The sequence below is a fragment of the Cotesia glomerata genome, linkage group LG3 (genome assembly GCF_020080835.1).
Source record: "Cotesia glomerata isolate CgM1 linkage group LG3, MPM_Cglom_v2.3, whole genome shotgun sequence".
In the NCBI taxonomy this organism is placed as follows: Eukaryota; Metazoa; Arthropoda; class Insecta; order Hymenoptera; family Braconidae; genus Cotesia; species Cotesia glomerata.
In genome coordinates this window covers 15,145,127-15,157,094 of record NC_058160.1, presented here as the reverse complement: position 1 = coordinate 15,157,094, position 11,968 = coordinate 15,145,127, and the positions used below count along the sequence as shown (strand labels likewise).

At 31.9% G+C, this 11,968-nt stretch overlaps 2 protein-coding genes across 4 annotated transcripts in view; one reads left to right on the top strand and one right to left on the bottom strand.

Annotated features, from left to right (window-relative positions):
• Positions 1-11,968, bottom strand: part of LOC123261717 (potassium voltage-gated channel protein Shaker) — a 1,350,734-nt gene that overhangs the window by 280,268 nt on the left and 1,058,498 nt on the right. The window lies entirely within an intron of this gene.
• Positions 6,858-7,847, top strand: LOC123261364. The gene is made up of 2 exons (XM_044722956.1): positions 6,858-7,202; positions 7,377-7,847. Exons 1-2 carry the CDS (start codon positions 6,858-6,860, stop codon positions 7,845-7,847), a joined length of 816 nt encoding a protein of 271 aa, XP_044578891.1.

Below are 11,968 nucleotides of genomic sequence, written 5' to 3'. Positions count from 1 at the left end.
GAGATTAATAATGAAGAAACTCAGAATAAAGAAAAATTTACTAATAATTAATATTTGTGAAATTTAGTTTTTACCTAAGTTAATATAGTTCCTATTATTTAATCCACAGAGGCCTCTATATTAAAAGATTATTAATAATTGGAAAAACAGACTCTTACATAAAAAAGGGATATGTATGTATACTTAGTAATCACAATATATTCAATCCTGTTAAATTTAAAACAGATACATAAATACATATGTGTACTTACCTGAAATTGCAGAAGTCTGTTTCAAGACCATGCATTCTATACAATTATCTACAGAGTTGTCCACAATTATATAAAATTGTATCTTGTTATATATAATTATCTGAGATCGTAGAAGAGAAATTCCGTTAAATTAAGTATGATAAATGTATCTCATTATATATAATTTTATACAATTTTATACAGTGGTGTGTAATAGTAGATATAATTCTATGCAATTGTATCTAAGTATATATAATTGTATAGAAATTTTGATTAAAGTTTGTGGGAGGTGAATCATATAAAATTTAATATAATTTTAAACAATTGTTATCTAATTATGTATATATAATTCTACTTGATGATTTTGAATGATTTTATATAATTGGATATAATTACATCATCATTATAAATAGACGAGATACAATTATATGTTGGGGCATTCCATGCCAAATCGACCACTTTTGAACCGGACCCTTTTCGGAATTTTTCATGCAATTTTAGTATCTTTTCTCTACCATATTGAAAATTATTATCAGAATTTTTTGCAAATTTTTACCCAACCAAAATAAAAGTTACGAGTTATTCAAAGAAGGCAGTTTTTTTTTAAATAACCATAACTTTATTGAAAATCAACTTATTTGGATGATTTTTTTTAATTTTGTTTTTAAATATATTTCAGAAAAAAATTCAAATAATAATTCGCATTGATATTCAACGTTTTTTTTTTATGAAATTTTTGTAAAAAAAAATTTTAGGATTGTTGACATTATTAATTTTCGTTTTTTTTTTTTTTATAAAAACTTCAGTACTTTCTGCGAATGTCGTGAAAGTATCAGAGTGGTATTTTTTGTTTATATTTTTTTTTTTTTAAGAAATGAAAAATAAAAATTTTTTTTAAATGTTTGTTTTTCGTTATACCACTCTGCAAATTTTTTAGCAAATTTACAAAACTTTAAAATCCGAGAAAAAAAAATAAAAACTAAAATTAAAAGTGACAATCATCGATAAGATTTCATTATTTTCAAATAAAGTTAGATAAAATTTTCATTTTTCTGAAAAATATATTTAAAACAAAAATTTCTAAAAAAATCATCCCAACAAGTAAATTTTCAAAAACGTTGTGGTTATTAAAAAAAAAAAAAAAACCTGTCTTTTTTGAATAACTCGTAACTTTTTTTTGGTTGGGTAAAAAAATTTGTAAAAATTCAGATAATTATTTTCAATACGGTACAGAAAGATACCAAAATTTCAGAAAAATCGAAAAGGGTCAGGTTCAAAAGTGGTCGATTTGGCATGAAATGCCCCATATAAATTATCTATAATCGTATCTAATTAAATACAATCTTTTTTATTCCGGTAATTAAACAGAATTTACATTTGCAAACTATAACTTTTCATTTAGAAAAATTTTCAGCCACTTGCCATTTTTTAAAATAAAAATTTCTAAATCCCTTATATGCAACGAGAACTACATCCAACTTTCAAACCTGTAGGAGCTGTAAGTTAAAAATTTTTTATTTTTTTATTAAATATTTAACGCCCCACACTGTACTCAGTGAGTGAAATTTCTACTCATTAAATCCGTTTCTTTCACACCTATACAAGTTATACATTTAAATTTCTCTTAATTTAACGTCCCCGTACACTCGTTTGAGGGTGGAATGTTATAAAGTTCGTTCTTAATACATTCCAACATGCTAATGAAATAAAATTATTAGAGAGATATTGTGGAAATTTTTTTTCACCGATATTCATTTTGACAGTTTAACTTTTGGACAAATATTCATTTTGGCAGTTTAACTTCTGGACAAATATTCATTTTTACAGATTTACTTTTAATCCAGATGTTCATTTGTATTGATTTACTTGGACAGAATTTCATTTATTCAAATATCCATTCGGACAGTTTTCATTTGTTCAGATCATCATGTTTACAAATATTCATTTATACAAAAACTTAAAAATACTAATGATCATAATGTCGTTTATTCATAAAATCATTTCTACATTTATTCATTACCATTATTTATCCGCAATTTCTTTTGTTCAAATAATTATCATAGCTTTTTACATCCGGATATATCTTTTTAAATACATAAATTCATTAAGTCAATGTATCATTTATTTTTTATACACTTGTATTATTAATCATTTATTCAAATGATATTTTTATTAACTATTAAATATATACATTTTCATTTACAGTAATGTTCATTTTTCCATTTATACTTTTGGAATTTAAATCAAATAAACATATTATTAGTTGTACGTATTTTTAAAAATAGGGAATTTTATTTGTTCAGTTGGTCATATGTACAACTGTACAATTGCACAGATGATCTAGTTTACATATAATCATTTGTATTTATATTTATTTATATGGAAATTTTTCTGTGCTTTTATTCATTTAGATTCATTAGCATTTTTACAAACTTTCATATTTATTTGGACAAATTTTCATAAATCCAAACTTTCATCGATACCAAAGCAACACAAGCAGGGATAAATTATTGTCCATTATTGTAAATCAGAATACTCTCCTAATGTTTTTATATTAAATTCATTCCAGATTAATTAAGCGAATGCGTAATTTTTTTTTGGTTACATTACTGTTGGATAATTTCGAATAAAAATGCTTCCTCTCAGTTAATTTTGTATCATTGAGTTTATCTATCGATGTTATATATTCATACGGGAATACTCCCTTTCTAATGACTAATCTAAATTTTTCAAGATCATTATAATGAAGTATTGTTATCTTTTTATCATCTTCTTTTAAGTTCGATACTAATTTATCTAGACTAGAGGCCATAAATTTAAATGAGTCTACAAATCTAAGATTAACACATGTTTTTTCAACATACTTAGTAAAAGAAATATAACGATCATTATTGATTGGTAATAATTTAATTGTACCTTTGAAATTTTTAGCTAAAGTACTTTATTATAAAAATTATGTATATTATTGTCATTCGGCTAATTTGCCTTGACATAAAAATTGAATAAATAAATAAATAAATAAACAAATAAATAAAGATTTTATTATAACATAAGAGTCATAACCAGACATATTATGGAAAACTACCGGTATAGTATGTAATTTTTTATAATTTAAATTACACGATAAATGAGCAGGCCCTCTGTAATATCCCGTAATATGATTATGATCGTAACATTTGTCTTGAGAATTTATAATTATTTTTTCGCAAATATAACAAATATTTGCCTGTTTATGTTCTTCTAATTGTTGTTTAGTCAAAGGTTTCATAGGTATTGGATTTTTTAAATATGAATATGAATATTTATACAGAAATAGGCTTTTATATAATCCTGTTTTTCACATGCTTCATCATCAAATATAATTAATGAGTTAGGTTTAGCATCTTCAGGTTTTATTACATCTCCATGCTCATTGAAAGGAAAGAATCCAATGCCTTCTATAGGTTTCAAAAGTGACTCTAAAAACTTATATTTTGGCTGTTCAAGGGATTTTGAGTAGAGGTAAATATTATCAAATCTCAATACATTCGGATGTATAATGATGGATAACAAAGCATTAGTCTTTCCACAGTTTGATGGACCACAAAACACTGCACGTACACTGTTGGGTAACAGAGAACCGTGTCTTTTAACTTTTTTCAATCCAGTACCTTGAACTATTTGATCAAAATTGGTCACTGGTAATTTAGCTGGTTGATGTTGAAACTTCATGTTTACCACTCACAGCAGTATCATCAACTCTTTGATTTTTTCTATAAGTATAGGCTTTTATACGATTTTTTTATTAGTCATTATAATACTGTGATGGAGCATAGACGTGTCAAAGGTAAAGGTTTAGTTAATAAAATTATTAATAAACTCCCATTTGAATTACATATACCTGGCTATCAATATTGTGGACCTGGCACAAAATTAGCTTAAAGGTTAGCTCGTGGTGATCCTGGTATTAATCAATTGGATGTAGCGTGCAAAGAACACGATATAGCTTACTCGAATAATCTTGAAAACTTAGAAGCATGTCACGAGGCTGACAAAGTACTTGCTGAAAAAGCGTGGCAAAGAGTTCAATCAAAAGACGCTGGTATTGGTGAAAAAGCCGCCGCTTGGAGTGTTAATAAAATTATGAAGCTAAGGAGATGATTTGGAATGGGTTTGAAGAGCAAGAAGAAGAAGACTGGTGTTAGAAAGAGAAAATCAAACGTGAAAAGTATTGGTAAAAAGAAAAAGATGAATAAGAAGGTAGCACTGAGGAAAATTGTAGGAAAGGCTAAAAAATCTATGACAACTGGTGATGATCCAATTAAAACGGCAATGATTGGTGCACGTCAGGCAGTTAAAGAATCAGGTGGAAGAAAAAATATTAGACTTCCACGTATTTTGCCAGTACCAGTTAAAACTGGTGGCATTATTCCGTTTATGATTCCATTATTTGCAGGTCTTTCAGCAATCGGTGCTCTTGCAGGTGGAGCTGCAGCTATTGCAAAAGCTGTAAATAGTGCAAGTGCAGCTAAAAATCAACTAGCAGAGAGTAAGAGACATAATGCAGAAATGGAAGAAATTGCTATTGGTAAAGGATTATACTTGAGACCTTACAGTCGTGGAATGGGTTTATATTTGAGACCTTATCCTAAAGGTAAAGGAGTATCAAAAAACAAGTAGAGCCACACCGAGCACTTACAAATAAGGATATATTAAAGTATATCAGAGAATTGAAAATTCCAAACTTTAGAGGAGTTTTCATGAGAAGCGATTTACCAAAAACTGGTCCTAAAAGAAATGAATCAGCGATAGTCAACTTAGATGACAAATATGGACCTGGTACCCACTGGGTATGTTACAAAAAGATTGGTAATAATGTAACTTATTTTGATAGTTTTAGAAATTTACAACCACCACAAGAAATTATGGATTATCTCGGTGTTGGTAGCATAAAATATAATCACAAACAATATCAAATTTTAAATACAATTATATGCGGACATTTATGTCTTAAATTTTTCATTGGAGAACTATAAATTCATGGAAATTACGCTTGAGTTAACAGTAATGGCTGAGTCATTTACATTAACACTTATAGGACCATCATCAGTGTTGGAGGCTAATTATTTCCCTCCTATTGAATTATCACCAGACAAAAATTTTGTATTAGGACTTGTAGAGTTGCTTACATTTAATTCAATATCCAATATTGATATTGGTGCTAATAAATTCTACGCGACATATCCGTAAGATGGTGTTATTAATCAAAGACCTTATGATGATGATAGCAATGATGTGAATGCATACTATAATGTTGGTGGTGGGGGAAAAAAAGTTGTGAAACATAATAATGGAAAAAGAGCCAAAAAAAATGTATTGATTATTACAAGGATTGATGATGATTATAATATACCGCAAACTATTAAAATATCATCAAAACCAAAGACTATAGCGTTAACTTTACCAACTTGAAGTTATGAAATTGAAAATATTGAAACATATATACGTAAATCATTGCCAAAACACAGTTTAAAATTAAAAGCGAATAATAATGAGTTGAAAAGTAAAATTAAATGTGATCAATTTATAGATTTTGAACCAAAAGACTCTATAGGACGATTATTAGGGTTTACAGATCGTCAACTTGAGCCTCATAAAACTAATTCATCAAATTTACCTGTTGCTATACTTAAGCTTAATATACTAAGAGTTAAGTGTAATATTACATCAAACGCGTATATAAACGATCGGAGAGTGCATACTATTCATGAATTCTCTCCTAGTGTGCCATCAGGATTTAAGATTGTGGAAGTGCCATCTCACGTCATTTACCTTCCAATACTCACAAAGGGTATACACAATATAAGACTGCCTATAGTTGATCAGGATGGAAAATTAGTAAATTTTAGAGGTGAAACTATAACAATCAGACTTCACGTGAAAAGTTTATAAATTATAGAAATAGTTTTCGAGACAAAAAGTGGTGCCGGATATAAAAAGACATTACCATGGATGTAATTTACCAGTCTGCGGATACATCGCAGACCATTAACATAACAGAACGCTCAGTTTCTAAAAACTCTCGGACTAAAATTACGTGGAAAATCTACAAAATAAAAATAAATTGCTGCTGTCTAGCTTGTGTTATACCAAAACGTGACTCTTTAGAACTCTCTATAAATTTTAATGTAATTTTATTATTCATTCATTGATCGATGTGTCTTCGTAATGTCGAGTAATAAAGCTACAGAAAATCTCAAAAAATACTTGGAAAGTCAACAGCGTGCATACGGTACAGATTTTAAAAAGGATTCTAAGTATTACACATCAAGCTATATAAAAGGCGGTACTGTATATAAAAGCTCACCGTCTGGAGATAAGTACGGAGTAATAGGAGAAAACGCTATAAATAATTGCGGAAATTTTGAATATTCAACGACCAATCATATTTGATGACTCTGTAGCTCATTGTGAGGTGCATGCGCATCAACCGTATGCGTCATCAACACTAAACAACAACGATGAAGTTAGGATAACAATTCAAAATTAAAACTTGTGGTACGTCCAAGCAAATGTGTACTTCATATCACCGGTAAATTTACGAAAAATGATAATACAGCTGTTGCCAATACAACTAAATTTGTAAACATGGAAATAGCTCATATGATCAAAGAGTTTCGGCTATTGATAAATGGAGTTGAAGTGGATCAGAATAGCAATGTTGGTATAACTAGTTTAATGAAAGGATATTTATCATTTAGCCCAAATCAATTGGGTACTTTGGAAAATGCCGGCAAGTTGATGGATAATGAGGTTAAGTTTACCGATAATGCAGGAAACTTTGACTTTATCATTCCACTTAATATTTCAAGTGATTTTGCTGAAGATTATCTTAAAGTTTCGATGAATGTTCAACTTGAGATAATTCTAACGATATCAAACAGTGATATAAATTCTTACATACAAACAAATGCTGCTGCTGCTGCTGAAGAAGTAAAAATTACACTTAAAAAAATTGAATGGATTGCACCATGCATAACCCCAGCAGATAAGGAAAAAATTTAAACTTTAAATTACATCGCCAGTGATCCTGCTATACCAATAAGTTTTCGGACTTGGGAATTGTATGAGTATCCTCTGTTACCTACAACTTCAAAACATATTTAGGCAGTCAAAACCTCAACTCAGCTTGAAAAACCACGTTACGTTGTTTTTAGATTCCAAACAGCAAGGAAAAATGATGCTAGGAAAGATGCTAGCAAATTTGATCTCTGCAATTTACGGAACATCAAATTATTTTTAAATTCACAAAGTTATCCCTATGGTGACTTGAATTTAGATATACCTCACAACCAGTATGCTTTATTATATCATATGTACACAGTCTTTCAAACATCATACTATAACAAAGAAGCCGAACCACTCCTATCGAAAATGAAATTTTTGGATCAAGCACCACTGTGTGTAATTGATTGCTCTAAACAGAACGAAGCTATAAAATCTGGACCAGTAGACATTCGACTGGAATTTGAATCAAGTAATCAGTTTGCATCCAACACAACAGCATACTGTTTAATTATTCACGATCATATCATTGAATACAATCCTATAAGCAGCACTGTCTGTAAATTAGTGTAAAAGAATGGTTTTTACTTTCAATCTAACACCAACTGTGCATTATATGCATGTTTAGAAATATGCAGATAAAAATGCAAGAAAGGGGGAGTGGGAACAGGTTGCGAGAGACAGAGACAGATTTAAAAACAGAATTTTAAAAACCCGTGAAAAATTGGATACAATATTAAATAAAAAATTATCATCAATAAAACTTTCCAAGTAAATGTATCATGTTTAAGATAATAATAATGATATATATATATATGTATCAAATGAAATTTTTATTGATAAATGTTTCCTTATACCATAAGTAGAATAATACAAAACATTTTCTTTTTACTTATATCTCTAAATTACATTGTAAGCAAAATTTTCGATATGGATATAAATATATACCGGATATTTCCCAATCAGCACCAGTTATAGGATAATGTCGCTCGCAGAATGAATATTCTTTGATTTTTTCATTGTATTTTAGATGTTCTGGTAATTTATCCCAAATGAAGCGTATTTCTCTTTTGGCGAAGTGAAATAAAAAGTGTGAATCCAGGCAGGCCAGATCTCGAGGATGCATCTTTCGTAGAGTGGTCAATTAATTGAAAAGTTGAACTGATTTGTTGTAGCTGGGCTGACAACCATAAAATTTTAAATATCATAATTTGAGTTGTTGAACGTTTTGAAATGCACAAGCTTTTAAATAGCCAGTTGAAGTGTGCACTGCAGATGAACACTTGAAACGTGTAAATTGAATGTTATCAATTGAATAATGACACATTTTCGTTAAATCTATGATCACAACAGATGAATCATAAATTAATTTTTCAAGCCATTCTTTCTTTTGTTCACCTTCAACATATAAATAGCTCAAATAACACTTTAAATTATTAAAAATTTCCCCAAGTACATTATACGCAGTTTTACCGACATCCCAGCTAATTCCATGACGACGTCCATTATAGTCGAGATTTTGCTTAATAACAGATGCACTAGTAATCGTCATTGGAGGCTTAAATAAATGATAGTCACACTTATAAACACCATTGAATTGATATTCATTAGTAATCTTGGTGACACAAAATTCCTTGACTGTAAATGAACAGTTTAGCATAATATAACCGGTAAAATCAATTAAGTATTCTATATTTCACTTTTTTTTCGAACTGGAAAATTAAAGAATTATAAGTTTAGCCTCAATTGGTGGACTATCCGGATCGTCTTCAGAATATTTATAGCTTATTAATAAAAAGTTTTTAAATTGAGAATATATTACGTTAACTTATCTATTATCAATAATTTCTTCTTTCATCAAACTAACAACGCTGTCTATGGAAATATCAAATTCACTAAAAGATTCTCTAGATGTTTCACTAGTAGCTTCACTAGGAGCTTCACTAAAAGCTTCACTATTACTGGATGAAACAGTTACTTCATCGAACTCGATTTGCGCAGAATGATCACATAAATCGTCGCATAGGTGAAGTCTGAAATTAATTTGAATTCTTAGGAACAAAAATACGTAAATGTTAAGTATAATTGATGATTTAAAAAATTACCTCAATCGTTTACGATTCATTGTAGAGTTACTGTTGAACGATACGTAATTCAAGTTTTTGGAACTTCTGTGTAATTTCTAACAGTTTTTAGTTTAAATTAATTTTATCCACATAGTTTAAACAAGATAGTTTTGTATACGCAGTTTTAAGTAAGTCGTCGATTTAGTTAATCCACACAATGTGAACAAGATACTTTCGTATACGCAGTTTTACGTAAGTTGCCAGTTATTTCTATTAGTTTCTTGGTTATTTCAAGTCTTTCAGCACAATTCGAACAGTTTACTTTTTCGCGAGCAGCTTTAATCACCTCTAAATTTTTATGAAAATCAACAATTTTCCCAACAAATATCCCGAAATCCTCAGGTGGAATGTCACCAAAATAACTTTCTATTAAATCGTCAAAATCGTCCCAGTAAGGTGGTTGACTTCTGAGAAAGGCGCGTTCGATATCAGTCAATTTATCCATGGATTATACAACTGAATCGAGTAACTGCAAGGAGAGGACTGAAATTTGGAGGCAAGTAGGTATAACTCCCCCACCAAAGATTCCCTCCGAACGACGACGCCAAAAACAGGTTTCTATCGATAGATTTTACTGAGAGTACTCAGCTATCGTAAAATAAATGACATCAGCATAAATATCTTTACAGTAATAAAATTATAATCTTACAATTTTTAAATTTATAACTCATAAATACCAAAGGAATTTATATGAGAACATGAGAATTTTTATCAACGTACCCGTATGAAAATAAAATATATGATTGAAATATATCATAACTATAAGTAAATATATGTGGCCAATATATGTTGGCGGCTGCGTCGACACGATCGTCTTCTTCATATGTTAGCGACAAGACACAGAGCTTTGTAATTGGACGTAGTAGCTCTGTGTTAACTGTCTTGACCGTTACCACGCGGACTTGTCCATCTTCACCTGGATGGAGAGCGGTGACTCTGGCTAATGGCCACCTGGTTGGCGAGAGATCTTCAGTGGTGATCAGTACAACTGATTCCACTTTGATCTTGTTACGTTGATGATGCCACTTTGAAATGGCCTGGTAGCGGTGGATGCAGTCCTGATAATAGCGTTTCCAGAAATGTTGAATCATTTGCTGGACTTAATCCTAATGAGAGAGCCGAGCAGGTTTTACTTCTATCAGCGATGGCTCTAGAACTGTGGTGAGTGACTGTCCGATTAAGAAATGACCTGGTGTCAGTACTGCCAGGTCAGCAGGAACTTCATTCAGCGGTGTGAGCGATCTGGAGTTCAAAATGGCTTCAATTTGAGCCAAGAGCGTTGAATACTGCTCAAGCGTCAACAGCGAGTCTCCGATGGTTCTTCGAAGGTGAAACTTAATAGATTTCACAGCGGCTTCCCATTTTCCCCCAAAATGTGGAGCTCCAGACGGATTGAACTTCCAGTTCGTGCCATCTTGAGCGATTTACACTGATAATTCTCGAAGTGAGCGGGATCCTTCAGCGAATAGTCGTTTCAGTTCTTTATCTGCAACCTACAAAGTTGGTTCCACAGTCTGAGTATAGCGTATGATACCTCGGCGACTAGTAAAGCGGCGGAGAAGGCGGCGGCGGTGTAGTCAGTGACTAGCTCTAGATGTACAGCTGAGCTGAACATGCAGACAAAGACTGCAATCCAGCCTTTGCATGTTTTTGCTCCACGTCCTTAGAAAGTTTTCAGAGGGATGGGTCCAGCGTAGTCAAGTCCTGTATGCAGGAAAGCTTGAGTTGGCTGCACTCGTGCGGCAGGTAGTTGACCGATCAACTGTTGAGCGCGTTCTCCACGGTGTCTAGTGCAGATAGCGCAGCGTAATATGAATGATCTGACTGGAACACGGCCTCTAATGATCCAGACACTCTTACGTAAGTCAGCGAGCGTAAGCTGAGTACCTCTGTAAAGCGTTTTGCAGTGCAAATTATCAATCAGGATTAATGTAAGCGGTTACTGTCGTTAAAGAATCACTGGATGCTTTTCTTCTGGGTCCAGCAATGCGTTTTTTAAGCGGCCACCGACTCTCAGGACCCCCTGATGGTCGATGAACGGAGTCAGCTTGGTGATGCAGTTATTTTTCGGCAAACCATCACCATCTTGAAGCGTGTTAATCTCTCTAGCGATGTATTGTCCTTGAGTGAACTTAATCAAGGTCAATTTAGCGCGTTCCAGGTCTGATGGAGTAAGTAGGTAGGCCAGCGAAGATTGTGGAACTCTTTTGAAGCGGTCGATTACACAATGCCAGATGCTGAGCTTCCGTAGCAGTGGAAACAGCTGCGTATAATACGATAGTAATTGTCGGAGCAGGCCGTTTTCTGCTTTCCAAGTTACCAAGTTTGCAAGTTTCCAAGTTACCAAGTTTCCAAGTTACTAGTGTCAGACCTTAGCATTCTTCTCGATGCGTTGCGTTGTCAACTGGAGGCTTTAGAGTGGGCCAAGAGGATTCTGGTTCATGAAGCCAAGTCAGTCCATGCCACAAGAGAGTGTGTTGTTTTAGCTTTAGCGTTAGTATACTTCTTGAAGCGCAGTCAGCGGGAATTTGTTTTCCTGGAATAAATTTCCAGGAGACCGATCTGAGT